Source organism: Sordaria macrospora, chromosome 1 (genome assembly GCF_033870435.1).
Source record: "Sordaria macrospora chromosome 1, complete sequence".
NCBI classification, from domain to species: domain Eukaryota; kingdom Fungi; phylum Ascomycota; class Sordariomycetes; order Sordariales; family Sordariaceae; genus Sordaria; species Sordaria macrospora.
In genome coordinates, this window is record NC_089371.1 from 8,639,828 (window position 1) to 8,667,421 (window position 27,594).

At 51.5% G+C, this 27,594-nt stretch overlaps 6 protein-coding genes across 6 annotated transcripts; 2 read left to right on the forward strand and 4 right to left on the reverse strand.

The window, feature by feature from the left end:
• Positions 1–5,324, reverse strand: SMAC4_00616 (uncharacterized protein). Its single transcript, XM_003352020.2, has 5 exons — positions 4,160–5,324; positions 3,244–4,103; positions 2,924–3,190; positions 1,371–2,867; positions 1–1,317 (listed from the first exon to the last, which is right to left on the reverse strand). The coding sequence occupies exons 1-5, from the start codon at positions 4,959–4,961 to the stop codon at positions 847–849; spliced, it is 3,897 nt and encodes a 1,298-aa protein (XP_003352068.1). The 5' UTR covers positions 4,962–5,324; the 3' UTR covers positions 1–846.
• Positions 5,325–14,380: 9,056 nt separating this feature from the next.
• Positions 14,381–14,803, forward strand: SMAC4_00617 (uncharacterized protein; the record flags this gene model as incomplete). Its single annotated transcript, XM_003352021.1, has 1 exon — positions 14,381–14,803. One exon carries the CDS (start codon positions 14,381–14,383, stop codon positions 14,801–14,803), a length of 423 nt encoding a protein of 140 aa, XP_003352069.1.
• A 724-nt stretch (positions 14,804–15,527) lies between these two features.
• Positions 15,528–16,804, reverse strand: SMAC4_00618 (uncharacterized protein; the record flags this gene model as incomplete). The annotated part of the gene is made up of 2 exons (XM_003352022.1): positions 15,528–16,439; positions 16,508–16,804. 2 exons carry the CDS (start codon positions 16,802–16,804, stop codon positions 15,528–15,530), a joined length of 1,209 nt encoding a protein of 402 aa, XP_003352070.1.
• A 1,941-nt stretch (positions 16,805–18,745) lies between these two features.
• On the reverse strand, positions 18,746–23,247 carry SMAC4_00619 (uncharacterized protein). The gene is made up of 3 exons (XM_066089458.1): positions 21,953–23,247; positions 19,827–21,838; positions 18,746–19,774 (listed from the first exon to the last, which is right to left on the reverse strand). Exons 1-3 carry the CDS (start codon positions 22,074–22,076, stop codon positions 19,217–19,219), a joined length of 2,694 nt encoding a protein of 897 aa, XP_065945907.1. The 5' UTR covers positions 22,077–23,247; the 3' UTR covers positions 18,746–19,216.
• Positions 23,248–23,489: 242 nt separating this feature from the next.
• Positions 23,490–24,653, forward strand: SMAC4_00620 (uncharacterized protein). The gene is made up of 2 exons (XM_003352024.2): positions 23,490–23,912; positions 23,994–24,653. The coding sequence occupies exons 1-2, from the start codon at positions 23,798–23,800 to the stop codon at positions 24,497–24,499; spliced, it is 621 nt and encodes a 206-aa protein (XP_003352072.1). The 5' UTR covers positions 23,490–23,797; the 3' UTR covers positions 24,500–24,653.
• A 1-nt stretch (position 24,654) lies between these two features.
• On the reverse strand, positions 24,655–27,143 carry SMAC4_00621 (uncharacterized protein). The gene is made up of 2 exons (XM_066089459.1): positions 26,063–27,143; positions 24,655–26,003 (listed from the first exon to the last, which is right to left on the reverse strand). Exons 1-2 carry the CDS (start codon positions 26,210–26,212, stop codon positions 25,056–25,058), a joined length of 1,098 nt encoding a protein of 365 aa, XP_065945908.1. The 5' UTR covers positions 26,213–27,143; the 3' UTR covers positions 24,655–25,055.
• Between the last annotated feature and the right edge of the window lie 451 nt (positions 27,144–27,594).

Here is a 27,594-nt window from a genome sequence, read left to right on the forward strand (position 1 = left end):
AGTAAACACACACCATCAACCATCGTAAAGTATCACTTTGATAACATAACGTGCAAGATCATATTTTAGTGTGAGTGGTAATGCAGGTAGGTATCATGTAATTAAAAAAAGACTCACTCTCTCGAGAACCCAGTCAGGAGAGTACGAAACGTACGCAGCTAAGTAGCAAAACCAGAAGTCCCCAGGTCCAAGGGTCCAAGGAGACACACACGGACGATAGCCATATCTTAGTAACGTAACCATCAATGCCAAGCAAGCCATACAACGAGAGCCAGAAGCCAAAAAGCCAAAAAGCCAAAAAGCCAAAAAGCCAAAAAGAGCAGACGAGGAGCGGCGGCAAGCGAAAGTTGAACCAGTAAAATAATACTTTGACGAGAGAGATGAGCCGACACGAGCGGCGACGGACAAGGACATACAAAATTCGAAGAAAACTAGCAAACCAGCCGCAAGTAATAATTTCAATCAATGCCTTGGTAACAACAGAAACCGCCTTTGGACCTTAAAGAACCTGATTTGAACCCGGGTACCGGACAAGAGACACACAAACACAAAAAATGACAAACACAGGACTCCATCCACTTCCATCCTTTCCCTTCTTTCTTCCCCTCCCTTGTTTCTTTTTCCTTTCATCCCATCTCGCGAAACCCTTCTACCACCCTAAGCGGTGCGGCCACTGCTTGGTACGTATCGCGTTGTCGAATGTATATATAAAGACACCAAACCTGACTGGCTTTGCTGAACGACGAAGACGGATATCGCGCGACGTGTTAATCAAAGACTGGCAGTATGAGCTCGTATGACCAGCTATATTCCTCCAACGAAAGTCAAATCGACTCATCCACACGGTTAGCTTGCAGCATGGATGTTAGGTTCGGAGAGGCTTGCACATGCCCTGCTCAGAGGATCCTCCTTGTCCGCCGTCACGATGGACGGGCTCTCCAGGCCGGAGACGAGGCTGTCGGCGGCCGTGATGGCCCTGGTAGCAAGGGGTGGGCGGAGCGCAGCGTGTTGCGCAGCTTGGCTGGCAGAGTACATGCCGTTGTCGCGGCGGCCGCCAGTTACGGCGTCGGCGGCACGAGTGAGCTCGCGCTCTCGGTTCTTCTCGAGCAGTTGTCCGCCAAGTGTCGCGCACTTGAGAATGGTCTGGATTAGATGATTCTGCTGCAGCGGCTTGGAGAGATACTCGTCCATCTGTGCCTGGATACACTTCTCTCTGTCACCCATCATGGCGTGGGCCGTGAGGGCAATGATGGGTGTGCGCTGGCTGCCGAGGCTGCGCTCGTACTCGCGAATCTTGGCCGTGGCTTCGAAACCGCCCTATGAAACTGTTAGCATCAGGTTCTTATTTCATAAAGTCGGCTTTGACTTACCATAATAGGCATCTGGACGTCCATAAGAATGACATCGAACTTCTTCCTCTTGACGGCCTCGACAGCCTCCTCACCGTTTCCAACCACGGTGACGACGTGGTGGTACTTCTCCAGGATCTTGACTGCTAGCCTCTGGTTGACAGTGTTGTCTTCGGCAAGCAAGATTTCGAAAGACCTGGTGTTGTCTGCCAGCGACGGCGTGGCCCTGTTCTCAAGAGCAGGAACCATGCCGTTGCCGAGGTCGATGAGTTGACAAGGGGTCGTCATGTAGGACGTGATACCCAAGTCAAGGCAAGACTTCAGCGAGACGTGAACGACAGGTGCTAGCAAGACGATCGGAAGGTACTTAAAGTCATCAACAGACCGCAAGCGCCTAGCATCCTCAATCGAGTCCACAATAATCACGTCGTAGGGCGACTGGCCGGCAGATTTGGCCTTCTCGAGCGCAGGACTCCTCTCCGAATCGACGACGATGGGGACGAGACTCAAGCCGTGAAGCATCTTGGCGATCTCAGGACCATGTCCAGTGCGGCCCTTGTCAATGAACAGGACCTGGTGACCCTTGTAAGGGTTGAGCTGCTTGGCGATCAAGGCGATATCGTCGTTGGCCAAGCGGACCACGCAAGTGAAGTAGAACTTGCTACCCTTACCATATTCACTCTTCACCCACACGTCACCACCCATGAGGTTGACGAGACGCTTCGAGATGGAGAGACCGAGACCAGTACCGCCGAACTTGCGGGTCATTGAACCATCGGCCTGCTGGAAAGTGTCGAAGATAAGATCGAGCTTGTCCGACGGAATACCGATACCAGTATCGGAAACGACAAACTCGATAGCGTACTCATCATTACCGCACTGTACTGAGGAGGCCTTCTGGATGGTAAGGCTGACTTCACCATGCTCGGTGAACTTGATAGCGTTGCCAACGAGGTTAAGAATAATCTGGCGCAATCTGAAGGAATCACCGACAACGTGGTCGGGTACGGAGCTGTCGACCCGATATGTGAGATCCAAGAACTTCTCGTTTGCTTTGACTGCGAGAGTTTTGAGCGCGTTGAAGACGGTGCCACGTAACGTATAAGGAATCTCTTCGATGACCATACGCCTAGCTTCGATCTTGGACAGATCCAAAATGTCGTCGATAATGGTCAGTAAGCTGTTGGCCAGGGAGTTGACTATGTTGAGCATTTCTCTCTGATACTGCGTCAGATCAGTATCGAGAGTGAGCTGTGTCATGCCGATGATGCCGTTCATGGGTGTTCGAATTTCGTGGGACATGTTCGCCAAAAACTCGGACTTAGTCTTATTGGCCAGTTCGGCGGCTTCCCTGGCTTGGGTATTACGTTGGATACTGTCCCTCAAATTGTAGACCATCTGGTTGATCTTCTTTTTGAGTTCGTCCATCTCGCCTGAGGCTTCTACCTCGACGAGTTTTGTAAAGTCCCCGTCTGTTGCTGCGTTTGTAATGTCGCCGAAAGCTCTCACTTGGGCCGTCTGTAAACGGGGTTAGCAAAAGGCCCCGTTTTAAAAGTGCTGGTGGGAACACTTACCAAGTTGTTCGCCATTGTGTTGACATCGGTGGTAATCTCTTTCCACCTGCCCTTCAGGCCAGCAACGTCGGCTTGTCCTCCCATGATACCGTCCACACCGACATCCTTTGCGACTCTCTGCACCTCGTTACAGAAAATGGAAAGCCGGTCAACCATGTTGTTGATAGTCTCCTTGAGTATGAGTATCTCTCCCTTGGCTTCAACCTCGATCTTGCGGCTCATATCACCATTGGCAATGGCTTGTGTGACGGTAGAGATCCCACGGACCTGTTGAAAAAGTTAGCATACAGCACATCCTGTAAAAGACGATAGGAGCTTACCTGAGATGTAAGGTTGCTGGCCATGGTATTGACGTTTTCCGTGAGGTCCTTCCACTTCCCCTCCACATTGTCAACCTGAGCCTGACCACCCAGGGTGCCATCGGTGCCGACTTCCCTGGCGACCTTGCTGACCTCGAAAGCAAAAGTACCGAGACGGTCAACCATGGTGTTAATGGTGTTCTTCAAATCCAGAATCTCACCCTGAACCTCGACCCCAATCTTCTTGGTCAAATCACCCTTGGCGACGGCTGTAGTAACTTTTGCAATTTCTCGCACCTGCGTGGTCAAATTCATGGCCATGCCGTTGACGTTTTCGGTGAGGTCTCTCCAAGTACCCTGGACATCGTGAACGGTGGCCTGGCCACCGAGCCTTCCTTCGGTTCCGACCTCCCTGGCGATCTTTGTAACTTCGCGAGCAAATTGTTGTAGTTGGTCCACCATAGAGTTGATAGTCTTCTTCAGTTCGAAAATCTCACCGCGGCATTCAGCTTGTACTTTTTGTGTGAGGTCACCCTTGGCGACAGCGGTAGTAACCTTGATGATATCTCTGACTTGGGTTGTTAGATTGTTGGCCATGGCGTTCACATTAACCGTTAGTTCGTTCCACATGCCCTGGACTCCTTCAACGTCGGCTTGACCACCGAGGATACCCTCGGTACCGACATCTCTGGCGACACGTGTAACTTCAGAGGCAAAAGTCCGTAGCTGATCCACCATTGTATTGATGGTTTGTTGGAGTTGAAGTATTTCGCCCTTGGCGGGGCGCTCAATCTTCTTGGTAAGATCGCCATGGGCGACAGCAGTCGTTACGGAAGCGATCTCTCGCACTTGATCGGTAAGATTCTGGGCCATAACGTTGACTAGATGATGGTCAGTAAATGGGCCATTGCGGTTGCCAAGATGGGATGAAACGTACCGTTGTCTGTAAGTTCCTTCCAGGTGCCGTCAACGCCTTCGATCTGAGCCTGACCACCGAGAATGCCCTCGGTTCCGACTTCACGAGCGACACGCGAGACTTCGGAGGAGAAGACTTGCAACTGGTCCATCATTGTATTTATTGTGCGCTTGAAAGTGGTGATTTCCGGGTCCATTTCCACCGAGTTCATGCGGACCTTCTTGGACAAGTCACCCCTGGCAACGGCAGTGACAATCTCACCGATTTCTCGGAGAGCCTTTTGGAAGGCCTCATTGGCCTTTTGGTGCTTCCAGAGTTCCCGCTCGAGGGTAGCAACGCGTTCCTGTTCGATGATGGCAAGAGCCTTTTCCTGAAGTTGCTTTTGCTCAATCAGCTGTGCGTTGACACCGGCGAGCTCCTGACGCTGGCTGTCAAGCAGCTTGGACTGGTCGTCGACATGTTCGCGGAGACCCTCCAGGGCCTCGTCGATGAAGCCATTCCGCGGTAGCGGAGCGGGGTAGCGAGGATCAGGCGTTTCGGAAGATGGCGAAAGGGCGGACTCTGAAAACAGCGCATCGGGTGTCGCATTTGGCGTATCGGGCATAACTGGAGGAGAGGCAGCGATAGCGGCAGTCTCCAGCAGCTCTATACGGACAACAAGAGCGGAGAGCTCTCGCTCCAAGTCACCCTTCTCACGGGTATAGGGGCCGGGAAGCCTGACATGGGTGCTCGGGCGAAGTCCAGAAGTCTGGGTAGTAGCCGGGTCGACGGCTAAGGATTTGACGAGAGCAGCAATAGCTGCGAGAGTTGGGCCGTCAGTCATGATATTGGGCTACGGCCTGTTGGCGCCGTGAGCCTTTGGACGAAATAAAAGCAGGAAACGGCAGTCGGGCAAGGCGCGGATGCTAATGGGAAACAATCGACTCTTGCGACTTCATGGGCGTTTGCGGGTGTACTGATAAGGCGCGTTCAATTGAATCGAGATGGGAGATGGACTCGAGAGGAGAGGGAGCGGCGTGGGTTCGACCTCTGGTCTCTGGTGGTTTGTGGCTGGTTGTTGGGTAGGTTGATGTGGTGTTGCGGACTGCAATGCAAAGCGTCGGGTTGTGGTCTTGAAAGCAGGGGATCGTCAGCAACGTGAATAATGCAGCGCGTGCGTAGGTACTTTTTTTAGGATTTGGGGAAGTTGAGGTTTCAGATGAAAGGACAGTGCTGTTGGGGGTGGGCTCACTGTTTGTAGATGGCCGGGTCCCGCGATGGGTGGGAATGGTGTTTTTCAAAAGGATTGTATCGCGGCGAAAGGAGAGAGGAGCTGAGGCTTCAGGCTCGGAGGAGGCTCGATGGTGCGCCTCGGTGCTAGTAGTAGGAGATTTTGTTTGCCTCTTTTGGTCGTTTTTCTCCGTGGCTAGGTAGCGCCTGGGACTGGGGACTCGGAGCGACAGCGGCAGCGGAGGTTGTGACTGTTTTCCCTTTAGGCTTCAGTCTGTGGTCGCTGTTGACCTGGGGACAACTGCGGAATGCGGACTGGAACTGCTGGGAACTTCAACTGCTGCTGCTGGGCCCTGGCTCCTCGGGGTGGTTTGTGCTGATCTGGGATGCTGGTTGAACGAGCCCGTGTTGGTGGTGAGTGGTGGTGGCCCGGTGGTGGTGGGCACTTGTGGCCAGGTTGAGAGAGTGAGGCGGAGAAAGAGGAGAGATATCGAGCGGTGCCTGGACTTGGGATGTGGCTCTCGACTGGCTGGCTTGGGCGAGACTGGAGAGAATGGGTCGGATACGATCAGATCACTGGCTCCTGGATGGACGGGACTGGAACGGGGACTGGAACGGGGGACTGGAAAACAGACTCGTCGGGGCCGCAGCAGGGCAGGGCACTGCGGTCCCGTCTGGCTGTTTGAGCGAGTCTGGTGCAAAGTGCAGAGTCGGAGCGCTACACTCTAGAGCAGCACAGTGCCGTTTTTGTTAGTGCCGTGGGACCGGGCCGGGGGCGGGCGCTGAGCGTTGAATGGCTGGATTGGCTCGTGTGTGGTCCGTTTAAGTTCTTAGGTAGTGGAGATGGCTTTCTGTTCTTGTTCAATTTTGGTTTTCAAACTGTTGTGCCTAGGTAGGTATTTCGTCACTCTCCCTTCAGGTTCTGGGGTCGGTTTCTCTTTTTTCACTTTTTGGTAGATGGGAGTTGTTGAATGCGTAGGCTCTTAGGGAGGTCGAGGTTTGGACAGAGACTTTGGCACAGTGTGCTGTGGACGGAGCGTCCAGGTAAGTGCGGAAAGGCTGCGTTGAGAGATGGGGAAATTCTGAGAAGGGGAAAACGGATGGGACGAGAAAGAGACAGGGCCCAGGCTGGCCAACAAGGATAATGGCGGCGCGCGGGCCACAAGTGGAGGACGGACAGAACGATCAAGGTTTGAATGTGGTCTGTTGTGTTGTTGGAGAGGAGAGCAGACTGCTGGTGGGCAAGGCAAAACACCAAAGGTCAAAAAGTCAAAGAGAAGCCTCTCCAGTGCTCACTCACAGTCCGTCCAATCTCTTCTTCCTCTTTGGCTCTTTACAGTTCGCATCACTGCACAGCGCAACAGCCCGACAAGAGGCACGCAGAGACGGGATGGGGGTAGGCTGGTGGGGTTTGCCGGCCGAGCCGCCCAGTAAGGGAGGGATCAGCGCTGCCCTGCGCTTCCTGCACGGCAACTCGTCTTGGGTGCTTCTTGGTGCTGATGCTTGGCCCTTGGGGACCTGAGGGGATGGTCTGTGCTTTGCGTCTACAGCAGACCCCTTGAGCATTTCTTGGGTTGATTTCTTACAATCATTCAGTCAACCGTTTTTTCCAGCCACTCGGCGCCCACCGTCCGGACTCCGAAACCCAGTGCCGTGCAGGTGGTATCAAGGGCTACAGCAGCCTGGCACTGGCAGCTACCCTGAATGGCCTGTCCTTTGGTGGTGCACAGGCGGTACCTGGGACAGTATGAGCGGCAACACTTTCACACGCCAGCTGTCAACCTTGAGCCTGACTCGTCCCATCTCGTGGTCCCGTTCTGACGAAGACGGAGGGACGGCGAGCACACAGACCGGCAACAGCTGCCGGGACGGGGAGCTTCCGCCCGGGAACCAAGGACGTGCCTGGAATTCTTCAGTTGAAGCGGTCTGATCGTAGGAGTTTGGAAAGAAATAGAAAAGGAAACGCGACGGCACGAACGGAACACAAAGTCTCGACATTGGACATGTTCTTGTCTCGACGACCACACATATCTCGACTGCCCCTCCCTGGCAGAGAGCAAGGCCGCAAAACCCCAAATCGGAATCTCAGGGGCATCGCTGACATTTACCACCAGAAACACCATGCTTAACTCGCGTTTCCCATCTCGGGTCCGGACCTCAATCCCAGAAGGGGGAGTAGGGGACCCAAGGCGACCAGTTCTGTGGGAAAAAGTCAGGTCACCTACTGTGGTCAGGCAGCTGGCAGATGGCACGCATGGACACCCGCACACACGATGGTACACATGGCGCCTTGCACAAGACTCTCTCTACCGTGCGACTTGAAGTCGTGGCAGCCGGCCGGTCCTAGAGCAGTCAAGGCAGTCAGGTCATGCTTGATGCTGCAAATAACCCAATTTTGTCTCTTATTGCGCATCTGGCGGCTGGGCATGGTCGCCGAATCGCCAGTAATCGGGCGTCCTGAAAAGAAAAACAATAGGGAACCATTGATCTCCGATCAACACAACAAAACGATCGAGCAATGCCATGGAGATCAATGGTTGGCGGTATCATATCCATGCGCAATAGTGTAGCTTCCTACACCAGTCGCCTGAAACGGGTTGCGGGGTTGCTCAACGCCACCACCTCTTCAACGTCGTACACGTACAGACATCCAGACTACAGCTGAGAGAACCGACCCCGGAGACATCACGTTGAACAAGACCGGGTTGCTTCCCCCGTCTTCATCGCCTTCTGTCGACTAGACCTATCATACATGAACAGAGGTCGAGATATTAACTGCAGCGCTACAGGTTCTAGTTGCCAGTCAAGGCATTCCGATGCAGGTTGTAGCTAACCGGCTCTACGAAAAAGACCCCAGTATCAACAGCGGGCACCAGCTAGATTCATCAAAGAAGCTCTGGAGATAGCCTCGACCGCAGAAACACAAACAAGTTGCTGAGCAATCGAGAGCAAAGATACTACCTTTGGAAACCTCCCCTGGTCGCAGTCGGCCCTTGTCAAGGTAACCGCTGGCTACTATGCAGTGCACATAACTCACCGTCCCACGCGGGATCACAAGGTGAGCCTGTGAGGTGTGCGGAACCAGAGAAAGCAGTTCACAGCTTGCAGTTCGCATGTCGGAATGGAACCGTGTGCTTCCAACAGTTCCAGCTTTGTGGCAGGCAAAGGAGTTCTAGATGCGGGACCCGCCTTAGTTTGAGCCTCAGTGCCTCACCGAACCCGTCCGGCATATCGTGGGCGATGAAAATCACAAACCCATCATTTCCTTGCAACGCCCAACTTTTTGGTATTGCGACCCAACTGAAGGCCACTGAAAACTGGCGACGCTGGGCACCCAAAAGACGGGAGGCAGAAGGAAACGGAAAGAACTGAACAGGTCGAATTCCGAGAAGCGTTCAAAGTTGGAGTCCCTCCTTCCCCAACTTTGGCAGTACAGTCGACGAAATACTGTATACTAACCCCGAAGAGGCTAGACTCACAGTGTTCTCCAAGAATTCTCACACATGATTGCCCCGTCACACCGACCGAGAGAGCAAGAGCCAACACCTTCCATTCCACATCCACTTGCCATTTTTTCTTTTCGTTCGCAAGCTTCACCATTGCACATTCGAATGATTGCCATGGCATAGTCTCCCGTCCAATAACCGGCCACTAGACGGACCAAAAGAATGCAAGCAAGATCATGGCACGGGTCGACAACATGTCAAAATCGGTTTCATCCGCAGCGCACGCGACCCCATTATTTAGCCTTCACTACACCGCAAGACACCTGCACCTGTCAAATGTTTACCCCTCCTTCCAGACTTCCCCAGGCTCGAATCTCTCAACGGGCGCCCCGGACGATGCCCAACACTCCTGGAGCTTCCCCTCGTCTAATAACGACATGGTCATGGCCAGCAAGCGGGTTTCAACGTGTGTATTGACAGCCACCTACGTCACTTCTGGCTTTCGTCTCTTCTTGCGAAAGCCGCCGTTGTTGTTGGGCCAGCAAGATTCGATTTTGTTCTTTCAGGTGCAATTCGCGGCGGTGAAGACTGAATTGACGACGTGGAAACAGAGACCAGTGCAAGACATGGCAGGGCTTGCCTGTTGCAGAAACACAAGCTTCAATACGATTCAGACAACTGACAACGGCGGCAACCGTGACACACTGACATTTTTTTTCAGCTGGCCTTGCCATCATAGCCGACGTCGCCGAACGGAGTTCCGTCCGAACGTTCGCTTGAAACTGCAGAGTGTTATGTTATTAACACCATACGATTCATGTTGAGCATCAGCTGGCGGATAGATCCAACGAGAGATATCATGGCTTCATAACAACAAGAGAAAGCGACATCGTATACGCAACAAGTAAATCACCATGGGAACGCCGTTCAAGATGGTCGACTGTATGGTATGTTTGCTGGTTTGTTAGCCAATGTCCCAGCCTCGTGTAAGTCGAGCCGCATCAAAAATGAAGTATATAATCAATATCTAAACCAACAAAGAGGAAAACGTGGATCTGAGCTGACATACCCGCACTGATGGGATCCCCCTACTTGTGACAGTATCGGAAGCCTTGGTTTTCTCTCACATGACTACATAATCTTGCGGGTTTGTCTCGCTTCCCGTTTACGTTTTGAATACTGAAACGGCTTGATATCCGAATGGAGGCTGACATCCCAACTTCCCAGGAAAACAACAACATGGACACACAGTATGTACTCGCACTTGAGGCCTTCCAGAACTCTTAGAAGTTCCTGTCCGTTCTGCCATGTCAGCCTCCCATTCGCAGACAGCACCACAATGTCCATAACACAGCATGGCAGGCAGCTCATGGCAACCATTCAGAACTCCACAGGCCGCTTCCCCATGGCCCGGTGGGTGGCCCAGGACCCTGAAAAGCGGTCAGGTGGCAATTGTCGATCACCGAATCCAGATTCGACCTTTTTTTCGCTCTTTATCCCCTTTTGTCCACCTGTCAGCCGAATGGCGCGTAGATTGAAAGGGAGCACGAGAAAAAAAAAACAAAGCCATAGCACAAATTGGCGTGATCGACAAATTGCGATAAGGCCGTTCGTTTGTTTTATCTTGTTATTAAGGCACAAGAGCGACACACCCTTCACATTAACCCAAGCCGACATGGCTTGTACCAAGAGACATTGTCATCCACATCAATTCATCTGTTTGGATTGTGTTGGTTACCTCCCGAATGTCAGATCTTGCCCGTTTTTGGCTCAGTCAGAAAATGCAAAGAACCGAACGAGGTCGAAAGAGGAGGAAAGAAACAACAAAAAAAGCAGTTCGAGACAGGTCCAGCCTCGGGTCGGTAACACCAAGCCAAGAATTGCCCAGATCGGGGCAACCGGAGATGTTCACCACCTTGTCTCTGATTTCTTTTCCTTCCCGAAAGTTCTCAAAAAAAAAAAAGACCTTGAAAACTAATATCCATCCTGTGCAGTGTAGTAGGCAAGGATTATTACGGTCGTGCTATTTGGTCCAAGCAAGCACGAGGCTCGCACCACCGTTTCCGCGAAATCGAGCGATGGATTGAACCAACCGCCAACCCTTGATTTCACTTTTTTTTTTTTTTCTTTTAACTTGCTCGTTTCGTTTCGTTCGGCGCCGGATACGGGCAACGCTTATTACATTAGGCCTCTGGTCCCAGCAGCACAAATCCTTTCCACACTGCCTCCACACTCCACATGGTTTACAAACCATGCAAACTGAACCAAGTCGTTTCTTTAATCTCTGCGCCATATCCGTAACCCTTGAAGTGGCGAATTGTACCTAGCTCAAGGTTGTAGGCTAGTCGTGAAAATATACGGAAATCACACATACATAACCCTATACTATCACAGTCCTAACGTTGGCAAGTGCAACCACCAGCCACTCACATCAGTCACAGAAGATTGTAGTTCCGTCCCAGTTAGGGAGTGAAACAACGGACTCCCGGACACTACCACTGTGGTAAGCCCCTATCACAAATTCCAGGAGAAACCAAACACTACAGCATTCGCACCTCTTGCTTGGTAAACATTCCATCTGCCCATTCACCCGGCAAATCGTTGACCAAGGGACCAAGTGTCCCAAGTGCCCAATGCTCCGAGCGGAAGCGACCAAGCGACCAAGCCTCGCTCCTAGTGAAAGCTCCCGAGAATCCAAGGGATCACAAAGACCCCAGGCCAGGCCAGGGGGTTTGCTCCTTCCCTCCTTCTTCGGAGCCGGAGCAAAAAAAGCCAAGAATAATTATCTAACGGGAATGGGGATGCCGAGCGGACGGGCAGGCGGGTTGCCTGCCGTGGGAGGCTCAACCAGTGTGCCAGTCAACCTCTCAGCCTCTCCGAATCAGACTATAATTTCGAAATTTTTACGTTTCTCCTTTTTTTCTCGGTTTTGATCACTGCCTGGCCACCCCTCCTTTTTTTTTTTTTTTTTTTTTTTTTTTTGGGGGGGGGGGGGGGGGGGGGGGTTTCCTGTGAGTGAGTGCTGATGAATGCTGATCTTGATCTGATAGAGTATCAGATCATCCATCCAGAGCCAGCGCCGGCGGTTGCTTCCACTGCACACACACGTCTGCATGGCATGGCATGGCATGCGGGTATAGGGAGGGGACGAGGGGGAAGTAGGTCGGCGCTAAACGTAAAACTCAAAAGCTACTGTTGGGGTTGGGATATCTCAGACCACTTGGATCGCCAGAACAAAAACTAACAAAACTAATAAGAAAAGGAGGATTCAACCATGGGGATCTTGGCAACAAAAGAGATCGGGACCTTTCAGAGTGGAAAGTTGTAAGCTCATCAAACGTGGTCTGATAAAGTATCTGAAATCACAACCGCCAAGGCGCACAAGAACTTGTGATGGAAGTTTCATCTTTTTTTCTTTTTCTTTTTCTCTTCTTTTTTTCGTCCTGTCACAACAACCCGAACAGCGGCTACGGGTCAACACAAGATCCAATGGGCCTACTGTGTACACCAGAGACGGGAATAAAGAGGCGCTCCCGACCAAGGGAACGAACGTCGTCCGTGGTGTCATCCCGGGGATGATCGGAATTCTTTTTTTTTTTTCCTCCTTTTTTGGTGAGCTTGGGAAAATGAGATAAAACGAAAAGAAGGCATCGCCAGTCCGGATACTTATGTAAAAGAAAGACGGAGTTGAACCCTTCTTGCATCTTACATACCCTATCTCACCCTCTCACTTGTCCATTCATTCGCTCGCCAAGAAACCAAAAATGTCTACCTAGCGGATCAAACCAGGGAACCCCAGGTTTTTTTCTTTTGGCGCTTTTTGGTTGGAGCTTGGAATACGAAAGTTGCGGAGGCGTGACTGGGAGACTTGGGAGGCTGGCAGGGTCTCATTCGATATTGTATCTCGCATCTCTGGAATCTAACAACACAGGACGATTTGTAGATACTACCCTCTACCTCCTCTTCCTCCTCCTCTGCAAATTCCCTTCCTCACGACCCTCGCTTGGATGCCTCCGGAAAGAATCAAAGAATGAAGAAAGGAAGAAGGATGTCAAGAAGAAAGAAAAAAGCAACTGAGGCTGAAGTATATAATCATATGTAATGCGAATCTGGCAACCTCCGCTAGCCTCATAGAACCGCGCGATGGAGTCACTCAGGTCAGGTTACGGTTACATAGCCTACCAGCCTATCCTATCCACAGATGGTATGGGTGTCATTGGCGCGGTAACCGCAAGCGAAGGCATGAAAGCTCGGTGATCCGGGATCGGGCCGAGATGGGTTTGAAAGGGTTTCGGTATCTTCGGTGAGTCGGTGAACTTATGGAGTGTGGTCGGTGAATCAGTGAATCAAATTGCGTGGCCGGGGCAAAGGGTTGCGTGATAACCTCACATACAGACACGACCTTGTGACACTACGACATAGGAAATATTGCCATTTGTTGTTGGGAAAAAAAAACTAAAAAAAAAAAACCTGATGAGACTGCATTTAGTATTCATATTCCTTTTGAGTGTATACACGCATACAAGTGGGTATCATCCGATGAGCCTTGTGAGCCCACTCAGGCGAGGTCAACTCTCGGTCACGGTAAGAAAGCCCCGAAGACACTCAACCATCAGCAACCTCAACATTGTCCGGCGAAGATGACTTGATTTCATTATTTATAGTTTCTTCGACGGCTTCCCAATCAAAGTTAGGGCACGCAATCAGCATGACTCTGATCAACAGTATTGCTAATTCTTGACGTCGAGAATCGCCGCTTGATGTCATCATTGTCCTCACGCATCCAAACTGGCGCCAGATATCAACACCCAATTCAAGTTTCACGCATGGGGGGGGGGGGGGGGGGGGGGGGGGGTTCCCTTCGCAGCGTGCTTGTTAGGTAAGGTACCTTGGATGGTTCTATTACTGGCGGGTGCGAGAGGATGGGATGCAACTACAGTGGCTCAAATTTTGTGGCACATTTCGTTGCTCGTCGTCCTTCCTCCTTTTTTTCTTTTTTCTTCTTTTTTTTTGGAGCGTCACTGCACTTTTGTAAGGTAGGTGGGAGGAAGGAGGCAAGCACGATGGATACAACGAAGGATAGCCACGAACTAAAGCGTGTCTTCCTTAAGTTGTTTGCATGCATCATCGAAGTTCTTTATGGGACGTATGTGACGAAGCTGTCGAGTGTCTCGTAGCATATATGTATATATGAATATGATGTTTGATTGTTCCATCTCAAGTTAGCATATCGACCCAGCAATATCACTGCTTTGCCAAAAGTCCCCAGTACAAGAGAAACTCAGAGTTCCGTGACGCATTGATGTGAATTGGTGTCGACAACCGTGGTCCATGAGGGAAGCAAACGGGCATATTTGTTGTCGGCTTTCTCAATCATGAATACTCAGTGTCCATGGTCGATCAATTCCTGTACCTAATCCCGAATTATGATACATCCATTGTCAAGGTTGGCAGCTTCAACCATCGCGATCTCTTATACATAAAAGAACCGTTTGAGTCCCTCACCGACAGTACCAGCCCATTCCATCCAACCCAAAACACCAAAGCAAATCATGCTCACATTCTAAATTAACCAACCAAGACCAAAATGTGCCGCAAACTCTGGCCCGTCTACACCTGCGGCCACGAACAAATCCCCGCCCAATCCACCCACACCGAGTCTTGCGGGAACCAATGTCCCGAATACTCCTGGGGTTGGGGATACTACGAACTCCCCACGGACTGCGGTAATGTTCGTTGCTCGACGGCGATACGGAGGATGCTTGATAAGGGGCAGGTGAAGATTGCTGATTGGAAATGGGATTATGGTGCTCATGCTGGTGGTAGCTATGGCGGTGGTGATGCTGGTCCAGCTTTGGGGGGTATGAGCTATGGTGCTGATAGTAATGCTGGGTATGGAGGTGGAGGATATGCCGGCTTTGCTCCGATGCGCCCGGCTGGGGGTCCGTTAACGTCTTGTCCGGTACAACGTCTTGTCCGGTACATGGCGGTTATGATTCAGGGCCTGTGATGCTTCCTTATCCTAACGGTGGCAGTTGTTGCTGTCAAGGATACAACAACCCGCAACCCATGACGCGTCCTATGTCAGCTCCTCCAGCCCTCTTTTTGGGTCAACCGTTTTATCCATCTTTCCCAGCGTTTGGTGGTAGTGAGCAAGGATATCCTCCGCCTCCGCCTCTGCTTCCGACGATCGTGTTGAGATTTCACGGGAAGCCCTCGAGAGGTGAGTAGCAAGTCATGAGGTGAAGAGTTATGATGTTTAGCTTGGAATCTGTGAATCTCGAACGGGAGAAAATCCAAGGAATTGGGGAGAAAAGGGAAAAGTGGAAAGTGCAACCTGCTTTTGTGCGATAGTGAAGCCAAGTACAGGTAGCGTAATTACAACAATGTCTTAAATGCATTTCCTTCACAACGGAGCACGTGTGCTGCGAATGCAAATGTATATGCGTATATTCATGCGCATTTTGTGTCGTTGATGCATGCATAAGGAGACGGGAGACACTGGATGTTGATAATTAACCCTTTAGTCCACCCCCTTTTTGTCGTATTTTTTATCGATATTCCAAATGCTCCTACCGCACTTGTTTCTATTGCCACAGTCTTTCAACGCTTATTTCCTGGTTCAGTCCATCACGACCTTTATTCCCATGCCGGGTTCCCATCCGCTTTCTTGTCTACATCTCTATCCACATTATCCAAGTCCCCATCGTCACCCATAGTTACGGATCCCAAGTTTATCGGCTTTGGGCAATCTCTCCATAGGGCTCCTCTTCACTATCCTCCTCCTCCTTAATGTCCATATCATTGCTCCCATATCCACTGCCCTCCGCCTTATTCCCCGCCTCCTTATTGCCCGCCTCCGTATTGCCCGCCTCCTTATTGTCCCCCTCCTTATTGTCCGCTTCCTTGTTACCATTCTCATCATTAGCATTCTCTTCGTCGCTATTCACTCCATTTTCCTCCTCTTCATCCCCATTACCCCTAGTCCCCTCCTTTTTCTTGCCCTTCCCTTCATTGCTCTTCTCTCCACTGCCCTTCCCTTCATTGCCCTTCTCTCCATTGCTCTTCTCTCCATTGCTCTTCTCTCCATTGCTCTTCTCTCTATTGCTCTTCTCTCTATTGCCCTTATTTTCATCAGTTTGTCCCAATCCGGAACCCGTAGGCAGTCGAGGGCGCAGTCGAGGGGGGGGTCCAAGAGCCTCGGTCAAGTTGGAAATTGGAGGCTGCCTACGAGAGGAGGAAGCAAAAGATGGGCCCGCGTGGGGAATCTGTAGAGCGTCATTTCCAAAGTTGGATCCAGCGTGTGGGTTTGCGATGGGTGTGGGCCGCGGGCCAGAGCGTCGATCAGCCTGATCAGGATTACCCCTTGCGGGTGTTGTAGCCGGACGTCCATTGGTTTGGGTCACCGGAGGAGGGGGTGGACCTGCAGATTGGCGAGGCAGAGGGCCGATGTTTTGGGTCCGTCGACGAGATGCCGCGGACTCGAAATCTACGGGGGGGCCCAGAGGTGCTCTATACGAGTATATGGCATTTGAAGACGCACGAGGTAAAGGTAGGATATTCGCGGCTGCCGAGGAAGATGATGGTATTGCGGGCGAAAGCTGGTTTGCCAACACATCGCCCTGGGCATCCTCGTAGGCTTTAAACTGTTTGGGTAGCCTTGGTCAACGCTATGACGCAAGAAAGGGGCTTGTTGTTCGGGAGGAGATCGTACCGCATCAGCGTAATGCCACGTAGAAAGCACCTCAAGCCTGTCCATTTCATTAAGCTTCTTTGACTCGGCAAGCTTAACGTATTCTTGCCAATGCTCCGCTGAGGCAAGCTGGTTGTTGAACATCCAAGCCCAGTAGGCGTCCACACGCGGGCAATGGCCGGGTCGGCGACAGTCGTGAGCAAGTACAACGGTTCTAATCACTTTAGGATCCTCAGCAGGGCACGGGGGTGTACACTTGTGCTCGGAGACGAACGCATAGCATCCGCATGCGCACTCGGTATTGATGATAAAACACATTGTTGATTTGGCTTCTGCTGTAGTTGTGTTTCCGTGTAATGTCTTGTGTTGTATGCTTTGGGATATGAGGAGTCCGTCGGATGCGTCCTCTACGTCGAACGGGTATTAATCCAGTGGAACTAGCTTTAATACCGTTTCTACCAGAGCGTGGTGGTTAGCGATCGAACTGTTCGAGGACATGAGGTTTCCTCATGTAGGTATGAATTGTGAACGGAGGGCAGGAACAAACTCGAGTTATGGCGGAATATAGCACCACAGCACTCACTTGATGGCCCGGGCCGTCACTGTATCAGCCTGTGGTATTAAGATTTATTGGTGTTTGTAGACTGTTGACGGCGCAGCGGTATGGATGTGAGAGGATAAAAGCTGGAAAACAAATAAACTGACTGCCTTCCCAGCGGAATGCCATGACGTGATCCCTTTTCTTGTTGATTTGGTAAGCTTGGTGGTAAGAGAAGGGACATGATGCTACTGATTCAGGAAGGCACCTGTCCGTGATGGTTGGAGGAGCGTTGGAAGAGGGAAAATGAATAAATAAAGATGGAAGGACAGCAGGTAGAAACAAACATCGATGATAGAGAAGGCATGGGAATGAGCTATCCCTTCAAATAACACCCACTCGCTCCCCGTTTCAACACAACCTGGAATGATCCATCATAAGATCTGTAACAAAAGGTGCTTGAACTCGTTACTTGCTCAAGTCGCTCTTTCCTTTCCCTTCGTCATGTCTGTCGCTCTTCGACTTTTCTTCAGGCTCTTCAGTTCACAATTACCCCTTCTCTCCTCCTCCCTTTTCCCATCCGCCCCTTCCCTTTTCTCCCTCAGCTTCCTCTGCTCCCATTCACTTTCATCTTCCCAATATCTATCCCACTCCTTCTTCCTTCCTTTCTCCCCTTATCTTGCTTTCCCCTCCCACCAACCCCATCCACTTTCCCCCATCACGTTACCACCTTTCTTTCCTCTTCTTTCCCATGAGTTGTCCTCTTCCTTCCCCCAATCTTAACCTCATTCACTCACTCACCCTACCTCCTTACCTGGTTCCAGCCCCTAACTCCATCCCCGAACCCTCCCCCACAGCCCTACTTGCCCTCCTTGCCCTCCTCCTCCTCTCCTTCCCCCTTGGAGACCCCAACCATTAACCCTCCCACTTCTGATCATCTCCCTCATAGCCCACGGACACCTCAAATCCCTACAAGTTTGGCCCTGTAGCGTGGTGATTACTGTGTGGGTTGGGTACAACGGGTTACAACGGAGGTATTGATACTGGGCACAGCGTTCGAGACGGGAGGTCTGATGGGGGCAGATTGAGTAGGCTGTTACGTGTGAGGTGCACATTTTGGGTTTTTGGCGGACTGTTTCTGTTTCTGAGAGGGCATGGTAGCTTCAGTTGGGAACAGATTTGGCAGGCATCATCAGGGGTCTCTTTAACCATCTCGGTGACGGTGCTGTAGTCGTCAAGACAAAGTGCTGTATGTCATGAAGCAGGATTTTCAAGAGTGACACTCGGAGCAGAGGAATCAAATTATATGCATGGTGTAGATTCCGTCTTCAACAATGGTGATGTACAACAACAAGCTTCCTTTGGACATCGACCGAGCTCTGACTGGCGTTTGACTTTGAGGCCAAGCCAATTCATGTTCCTAAGAAAATACAATGGGCTTGTCAGTAAAAAAAAAGGTACAGTGACACTATGAGATCTCTAGACAGAAATACTGCAACGATACACTCAATTCATCACCAGACACACACAAGTATAACAATGCAACTGCATCCAAGGAAGGTTGATGCGAGGATGATAAGATCCAGTGTCTAACACATACTCCAACCGTGATATTAAGCACTTGAACAACCCATCTGAAGTGAACACAAACGGATATGGATTGGATCAACGACACTCTGTCCGAGTCTGTCTGTATCAACATACCGCAGTCATTGTAAGGAATTAGTCACAGTCAACAATCGCTAATGATGCACGGAAAAGAACTATAGAATCCGCGCCTTGAATAATCTGTCTGGAAGACTGTAACTAAGTTACTAGCATGACCCCATGAGTTGTAGTAGAATGGGCGCTGTAAAGACCTCGAACCTCGGAACATACAACGTAAGATATACCCATCCATCCTTTCCATCCTTTCACGATCGACTGACCGATCGACTATGTACGTACGAACGCGCTCCACGAACCTGACTGACTCTCGAACCTGACTAGACGTAACGTAACCACACACCCATTCTTTTCCACTTCATCCCATTCGGAAGAAAAAAGACATTGTCCCTAGCAAACAAAAAAAGAAAGTAGCAAAATAATTATCAAGGCTATCGATGAGACGAGTCATGCCTGCGGCTCATAGAACTCCACGAGGGATATGAACCGAACTGATAGACAACCGAATTAGGGAGAACTCAACCCCTTTAGTAGTTGAGCTCGCCACCGTTTCCTCCAGCCGTGGCATCCAAATCCTCGTAGCTCTTGAGGGTCCTTCCTTGGACCGCCTCACGAGGGCCCATAGCGGCATTACCAGCAGCGCCATCGCCCCAGCGGTTGGCAGGACCTCCCACGCCACGACCGCGACCGGCCATTCCACCTTCCATGCCTCCTGCATACCGAGGGTTCGGCCTGCGGTCGTAGGGACCAGTACGACTCTGAAATCTGCCTCCGGCACCGCCCATGGGACCGCCACGGCGGATAGGACCACCTGCACCACTGCGGTCGTCACCACCAGCAGCATGCCAGTTGGACGCCGCACCGGTCATGGCACCAGCGTTCATCATGTTGGGGAACATGGATGGGATGGGGAAGCCTGGGAAGTTCAGCATGCTGTTCATGGCATAATTCTGTAGGTTGAAGCCACGCGGGGTTCCAGTCGGTTGCTGGCCGTTGGAAGGCGGGAAGTGGCCATTGGAGTTGGCGTCGGTCCTGGACGGCGCAATATGTGCAGGGTCGATAACATAGGCATTAACCAAGGCGATCTTTTGAAAGTCAGTATGCAGCCCACTTTGAAATAGCCAAGGAATAACTTACCTCTTCCTTGAGCTTATCCAGCCAGTCGTTGTGGCGCTTCTCAACGTGCTTCTTCCAGAAATGGTCCTCCTTGAAGAGCTTGGTGCAGTCGGGCACCTTGCACCTCCACTTGTTCTCATCTTCCTGCTTGACGTACTTGGCGAGCTCATCGTTAATGGCATCCTCAACAGGCTTACCGCCCAACTTCCTGATGTCAACCGTATCGGGCTCAAGGATCTGCATGATCTTGTCTTCAAAGGTCTTGACCCAGTTGTACGCACGCTGCAGCTGTTGCTCGGTCTTGGAGGACGTGCGGAACTTGCGCTCACCGCCCTCAGGCGCCTCACCTTCCTCAACCTCTTCGGCGTCCTTGCGCTTCTTGGAAGGGAAAGGTTCACCGAGCGCGCTGGCACGAGCGACAGCCTTGGCTGACGATGAGAGCGTGCTACGGGGTCTGCGCAGATGGCCACCAGGGCACTTCCTCGTCAACTCATGGATCGAGTCACTCTCAAAGACGCAAAAGAAGCAAAAGTTGAAGACGCGGCGAAGATACTCAATCATGAGATCCAACTGCTTCTTCTTGACGAGCAAATCTTCGTCATCGACTTCGTCGTCAACCGTCCCCTCATCTTCATTGTCATCATCACTTTCGTGTTCTTCGCCCTCTTCGTCCATGGCTTCATCCATGCCGATAGACTTCTTCTTCTTGATCTTCTCTTTCTTGATGCCAGAAGCAGAAACCGCAGGCTGCAGGCGACCGGCAGCCCTCAGGTCCTCTACGCGCTCATCGATCTTGAGTGTGGCGTTGAAGTCAGAGCCGAAGTCCTCTTCGAACTTGTTGACAAGACGTCTGACAAGCTCGAGGTCCTTCTCGATGCGTTCAGGTGCAGAGAAGAGGTCCCAGAGAGCCTTCTTCCTGGGGTTCACGGGGGGATTGTGTACGCCTACGTGGCATGTGAAATCACCGCGCTGTTCGTCTTTAACGGTCTTGCCATTGATGGCCTCCAGGGCCTTTTCGGCAGTGTTGGGGACGGGAGGCTTGCCTTCGCCCTCGTCATCTTCGTCTTTCATTTCATCCTGAGCGATGGGAGCTTCTGGCGCAGGGTGTAACATGATCCAACCGATGCGGTGGTATCGCTTACTAGGATTCGGATCACTCAAGGAAAGCCACTTAAAGCCGCCCTCTTCCTCACCAAGATGTTCCTTGCAAAAGGCCTCCAGGTTCTGACGGCTGACAGACGGGGCAATAGTCTTGATGAGGAGAGTGGGCTGGAAGAGATTCTCGTCCCTGATGTCGGCATTATTGGCTGGGACCAAGTCACCAACGCCGAGAACCTCGTTCGCAGCAGTTGCCTCACCTTCTTCCTTTTCCACGACACCGCCAGCACCGTTGCTCTCACTCTTGGGGATGCCCTCCAGAGAGAACTCGTCAAAGGTGCCGGTCTCAAGGTCTTGCTCCCACTGGGTGTAGGCGCCACGGCGGAACTCGTTGAGTTGCTTCCTGAAACCGTCTCTGATTTCTGGGACGTAGCGTTCCCTGAACCATTGCTCGTCCTTGTGTTGTCTGACAAAAGTTTGTGCCATCTTTGCTTGGAGTTCTTCCTTGTAGGCATCGTAGGCGGCCTGAATCTTGGCCTTTTCCTTCTCACGCTCCTCCGGACCGCGGACACGCTCGGGCTCATGGCGGCGGCCAGTGCGCAACCTCTCCTTTTCCTCCTTGATTTTCTCGTTCGCCCTCCACCACTCGCCGTAATATGAGAAGCCGACTTGGTACGGGAGCTTGATCGGGTCTGGAATGGGGTTGGCTAGAGGTTGGATCGGGGCCACATCCTGGCCGGGAACGTAGCGGTCAATGTTGGCCGGAGGGGATCGGATGCGTCTCGACTGGTCATCGCGATCGCGAGGGTCGCGGGTGTCACGGTTGTCACGGGGATCGCGGAGATCGCGGGTCGGGTAATCGTCTCGTGTGCGGGCTCTGGGCTCGTACCGGTCAAGCGGGGCCGGGGATCTTGAACGACGTCTGCTGCGGTCGGCTGATGCAGGAGTAAGTACGGTGTGAAGGAATGAACGCATGATCATCGGGCTGAGCGACGTAGAGGGACGGTCTACTGTAGTGCAACACGAAAAGAATGAGATTAGGGACGTACCAGGAGATCTGCCACGATAAAAGTTGTCCCTTTCGTCTTTGATTCTGTCGTCACCTCTGCCCCAGCCACGATCACCAGGTGACCGAGCAGAACCCTCTCGGTAGGGATGGTAGGACGAGTCCATTGTTGATTGTAATCTGATATGTGAAGATGGGTTGGAATGGACTGTTTCCGTCTAACCGTGTCGATGGAAGATAGATGGGAAATGGTCGGAACCGGATTATGGAACCGCGTCGTATAAGTGGTGATTCTGAACGTTGGATGTTTTCCGAATGACAGCAAGCGTGACAATGCTGCTTGTCAAGTGATGGTAGCGGAAGCCGGACAGCTGCTTGCGCGTGTAGATTGGCTTCTGTTTGGCGACATGATTGCGGTTAGAACGGGTAACTCTTGGGTGAAGATGATCTGGGCTTGGAGCAAAAGAAGTAGAGAAGGGGATGTATGTGATTGTAGAAGAAGGCAAAGATGTGGCTAAATATTTATGAGGCAGCCGTGATGTTTTGTGTGTTGTAGCTGCTTGATATGCTGGTTGTGGTGGTGGTAATAGTAGTAGCAGTGGTGGTGATGATGATGATGATGATGGTGACGGTGGAGGAGGAGACGGTCAAAGGAACGAGAACACAGCACAGAGAGCAACGGCACCTCTCGTCGCTGTACAAGAAGAAGGGGAAATCGAGTAAAACCAAGGCAACAAATAACTGATGGCTTGAAGGGTATCTGAACAAGTGAAGGCTTTAAGGAAAAAAGGGAATAACGAACAATTACATGAAAGTGTTGATGATCTGTTGCCCCCAGGCTGGCGGTTGCTTGTCGCCGTCGCGCAATGAGGTTGTATGGGTACAAGTTGGATTTCGTGGCGGCGCGCGTGGAGATTCCTAGTATAGAGTGAAGGGAAGCAAGCAATGGACAGGTACAGGCTGACGAGTACCTTGGCACGCCTGGCACTCCTGGCTCGCTGATGGCTGCAAGTGGATCCACCGCTGTTACCTCAGCAGCCGCGGGTTCGTGCTTTCCACACGTTCTTTGATCTGCTTTCCCACTCCCGGCCAACTAAGTCACGTGTAATCTCCACTTTTAGCCATTCAATCCCCGATTCAATCCATTGTCCGACGGGGGCCTAAGCGTTGATGGCCCAGCAGCAAACGGCAAAGTCCCATCTCTAAACTACTGTGTGTCAATGTTTCGCCAAACCTCCAGCAAACGATTGTTCTTGTAACCACAAGGGCTACGACGAGGGGTAGGTACTGGAAGCTCTATATATTTAAAAGTGTCCTTGATCCATTCATCATCGGCAAGTTTTAACCCCAAAACACGGAGACTTTTTTAAGCGACAAAAGATGGATATCCACACAAGAGGGGCAGTGACATCTCTCACGATCCCGCGATCCAAGGGACCAGGCATTTGGCAAGTACATCGAAGCTTTGGACGAATGATGTTGGAAAGTTTCTACCGCCAAGGTACAATCTCACTTGCAAATAGCAAAATAATACCAACACAGAGTAACAATGCCACTTTACGGAGACATTCAGCTGTAAACGGCCCCCTTTTTCGTTATCTCAAGCAGCACAGTGTTAGCGTTGCAGACCCTGAACTTTCCAAACCTGGCCATGTCGTCATAGTCAGTCGTCTGACTTATACACTACATGAGCTGAACACCACCACCATCGACCGAAGATTCCGTTCTTTCTCTCATTCATATACAAAGACGAGACAAAATCACTTGACGTTTAGTTCCAGATCAACAGCTGTCCTTTTCTCTGATCAACTTGACGAAACCACATATCCAGAACAACACAAAACATATCCATTCACAGCTGGTGTCAACACCAATACAAACCGCCAATATGACGAGCTACATCCCCCAGCTCACCCTCCCCTCCTCCATCTTCAACTCGGCCCCAGCGTCGATTCTCCTCCCCATAGCATTGGGAACAGCCGTAGGCTTCGGCACGAATCGTGGTACGCCCTCTCTTTCAGTTTGCCCCCTTCCCTCTTCCCCTTCATCATCATAACCCATCCTAACCCTTTTCCATCCAACAGCTTCCGACCAAAAGCGTCAATACCGCTCCCTCCAACAACCCCCTCTCCACCCCCCCTCCTCAGTCTTCGCCCCCGTCTGGACCTTGCTCTACGGAATGATGGGCTACGCCTCCTACCGCGCCTACCAAATCGGCACCTCCCCCTCTTCCCTTCTTACCTCCTCCTCTCCAACAGACCTAGTCTCAACAACCTACCACACCTCGACCCTCTACACCATCCAGCTCGGCCTGAACCTCATCTGGATGCCTTTGTTCTTTGGAATCCGCCGTCCCATTGAAGCTACGCTTGACTGCGCCGCGCTCGTGGGCATTAATGCGTACTTGGCCTACGTCTGGGGAACAAAGATTGATGCGACGGCGGGGTGGCTGATGGTGCCGTATGTGGCCTGGTTGAGCTTTGCTACGTATTTGAGTGCGGGCAGCGGGTATTTGAACCAGTGGGATTTTAGCGAGGAGAGGATTAGGAGGGGGGAGGAGAGGAGGAAGGCTGAGGGGAAGGATTTGTAAATCCAAGGTGGATTAGATGGAGGGAGGTATGGTGTTAGGAGCAAGCGAGTTTGTTAGATGAATTGCTGTTTGGGGTGTTTTGGTCAGCGTGTAGACAACACCCAAGGGCAACTGTTTGATAGAGTTGCTAGATGCCAATCGCAAAGTATTTGCGCGAAAACCGTCACTCTTGAAGCTGCAGTGCTCTAAACCAGTTGTTGTTATGTCCAAGTAAACAAACTATGTCTAGTCAACCAAAACCCACGTCTTTCGATACCTTAGTATCTCTCTCTCTCTCTACCTCTAAACCGTCCTTTTTCTCTTCCTGTCTGGTATCAATCCTCCTCCCGAAATGAAACGATGTGTAAAACAGATGCAAACGCTCCAGTTCCAACCAACCGACCCTATCTATAAACTTTGCGCCGACCGTTGTCCCCGTTTTCTTCTTCTTCTCTCCCCTTGCGCCATCTTCTTGCAAGCTGTGTCTAGATCCTCCAAGCGAACATTGACGTCCCTCTTCTTGTCTCATCTCTTCTTTCCTCTTGTTTATCTTCCTTTTCCTCCTCTAAGATGACCCTCAAGCCATAGGAAAATACTTCTTCAACCCATCATACACCATAAAGATGAATGCCGAGCTCGGCGCGCTTCTCAACACCGTGATCCCGCACCCTCTATAAAACCCTTTAATGCCCGCCTGCTTCCACAACGCCCTGGCCTCCTGTCCAAATGTATTCTTCTTTGTCGGCCCTGCCACCCCTCCCTGTCCCTCTCCTTTCCCTGCGTTGTCGTTACCAATCGGACTAGTCTGCATCCGACTCTTGACCGTATCCGCAGGGAAGAACAAAAAGTTATAGCTCATACCCGCCGATGCTCCGGCAACCGCCTGCTGCCAAAGCGGCAGCGCCCTCTCCCTGCTTTCCAGCACCTCATCCTGCGTACCCCCGCGCTTGAGCAGAGTCCGCTCGTTGCGCTCGCGGAACCATTTGCTGGTGGTCTCCTTGGACCCGAACCAAGCCGCGCAACCGCCTGCTTCGCGGATTAAGGTGCCGAGCTGCCCGTGCCAGAACCCGCGCAGGCCTTCATGGCGGAAGATCTCCTTGATGACGGGGATCGGCTTCAGCGGCGCCCTTCGTCCGGTTCCGCCCGGTTCGTCAGGGACTTGGATCTTGCACTTCACCAACTCCACGGGCGTAAGGATGAAAGAGGTGAAAGCGCCGGCGAAACCGCCTGTGAACCAGAGGGCGGACAAGGAAAGCTCGGAGTCGCGCGGCGCGAAGCCGGAGGAGTAGATCAGCCCGCGGCCGATGCGCTCGAAGAAGAAGAGGGACGAGTTTTCCAGGGCGGCACCGACGAGAGGCGCCGTGATGCCCCGGTAGAGACCGAGGAAGCCGTCGGCGCGGATGGATTGGCGGAAACAATCGAGCGGACCGGTGTAGCGCAACGGAAGGTGGTCGGGCTGGGATTGCAGCCGGACTTTGACCGTGTCGAAGGGGTATTCGATGTATTTGCCTACGATGCCGGCGGCCTGCATGTGGTGTTAGTCTTAGGAGAAAAGTTTGTGGAGGCAGGTGAGTGAAAACGTACAGATCCGTAAACGATATCCTCCAGAGCCTCCATCACTGCTGTTCGTGACTCGACCTTGGTCGGTAGAGATGTGGTTGATGTGAGGTGAGAGGCCGAAGCAGCACCGGCTTCCTTGAAGCCCTGGTGGGTTTGAGCTGGTACGGAGTCCATTTTGGTGATGTGTGGGTGGGCTGTAAAGCCTCTGATTAGGGAGACAAAAAAAAAGTTGTGAGGTTGATGAGTGAGTCGGTTGATGAGACCGTGGCCAATCCCCTTTGTCGCAAAACAACGTGGGAAGCTAGCCGGTAGTGTGAAGATGTTATGCAGTTTGCGCCCAAGGAGGCAGTTTTGCGATTCTGCGATCTTATTGACTCTCGTAAGATCGCACGGAGTGTCGTTGACGGTGTGTGATGCGCGATGTGCGCCTGTGTGACTTTTTGTTGGGCTGTAAATGTGATCAGGGATGCCGGGATGCCTTCTCACTTCCTTATTCTTCTTGACTCGTGATCTATAGCGTATGAAGGGTGAGAATATGGCTTGACGTCCGTGGTTTGATTCAGGGAACCAGGAAGAGGGGGAAAAGAAGAAGAAGAAAAGATCAAAATCTATGTTTGCTCAAAAAGATAAAGCAAGGGGGAAAAGAAAAAAAAAGTTTATAGAATAAAAAAGTGGAAGTGAAGAAGAAGGGGAAGAAGAAGTCCGGGCGGGTTGTAGGACGAGGGTCCCTCCGTTTCTTGTGAATCCCCAGTCAGGCCGCTCGGGGTCACCGTTCTCGAACTTGGGGGACTATTCAATTTCAGGGATCACCACCGATGATAACGAATACCTATGTACGTAAAAGTCAACCTTATTTGGGTCCACGGGTAAAGAGTCCGAAGAACGGAAGACCCAAAGCAAGAGCGGAGCCCCGTTTTGATGTGAGTAAGTTGTCTCAAGTTGGTAAAAAGATTGTGTGAGTCGATTGACATGTGCTGGCGTCTGTCTCTCTCTTCGGAAAGATGGAGATCATGGTTCATTCATTATTTTGGAGGAGTATGCGCCTTGTGGTTGACAGTTTTTTCCCACTATCACCACAACGAGAAAAAAAATAAGTGTATCAAGAGGGTACAAAAACCCTCACTTATACCAAAGTAGGTAGGCCGAGGCAGCCAAATTAGTGTACCGTATTACACACAAATGCCCTTGTATCCGTATTTGAAACAAAAGGAAACATTGTCCGGGATTTAACTGATGGTGAAGAGAGAAGTTGTCACAAACCTTTTCTGTTGCAATGGAAAGTGACGACGGGATCGATGGACTCGATCAATCATCGGGAACCCCCGTGCGTGTGTCACCGTTAACAACTTGAACCAACAGCAGGCACAGACAGCCCGCAGCACTCACAAGCGAACGACAGGAACAGGACCCCGAGCGTCCCACAGTGACCGACCGAACCGGAGACGGCAGGAGACGACGCCAGGCGGAACGTCGAGAAGGAGTGGAACTTTGTGGATTTCTGTTCTTGCAAAATTTTGGTGTCAATGAAATCTGGCGCGGTTTCGAGTCCGAGGAGC

Excerpts from the sequence above, each read along its gene's own strand:
- SMAC4_00621 (XM_066089459.1), bottom strand. The coding sequence starts at position 26,212 with ATGGACTCCGTACCAGCTCAAACCCACCAGGGCTTCAAGGAAGCCGGT. Across the intron at positions 26,004-26,062 it reads AGGATATCGTTTACGGATCT|GCCGCCGGCATCGTAGGCAA; the intron begins GTACGTTTTCAC and ends CACCACATGCAG.
- SMAC4_00616 (XM_003352020.2), bottom strand. The coding sequence starts at position 4,961 with ATGACTGACGGCCCAACTCTCGCAGCTATTGCTGCTCTCGTCAAATCC. Across the intron at positions 3,191-3,243 it reads CCAGCAACCTTACATCTCAG|GTCCGTGGGATCTCTACCGT; the intron begins GTAAGCTCCTAT and ends CTTTTTCAACAG. Across the intron at positions 2,868-2,923 it reads ACACAATGGCGAACAACTTG|ACGGCCCAAGTGAGAGCTTT; the intron begins GTAAGTGTTCCC and ends CCCCGTTTACAG.
- SMAC4_00619 (XM_066089458.1), bottom strand. The coding sequence starts at position 22,076 with ATGGACTCGTCCTACCATCCCTACCGAGAGGGTTCTGCTCGGTCACCT. Across the intron at positions 21,839-21,952 it reads TTATCGTGGCAGATCTCCTG|CCGACCGCAGCAGACGTCGT; the intron begins GTACGTCCCTAA and ends CTCCTGCATCAG. Across the intron at positions 19,775-19,826 it reads TGGATAAGCTCAAGGAAGAG|ATCGCCTTGGTTAATGCCTA; the intron begins GTAAGTTATTCC and ends GACTTTCAAAAG.
- SMAC4_00620 (XM_003352024.2), top strand. The coding sequence starts at position 23,798 with ATGACGAGCTACATCCCCCAGCTCACCCTCCCCTCCTCCATCTTCAAC. Across the intron at positions 23,913-23,993 it reads AGGCTTCGGCACGAATCGTG|CTTCCGACCAAAAGCGTCAA; the intron begins GTACGCCCTCTC and ends TCCATCCAACAG.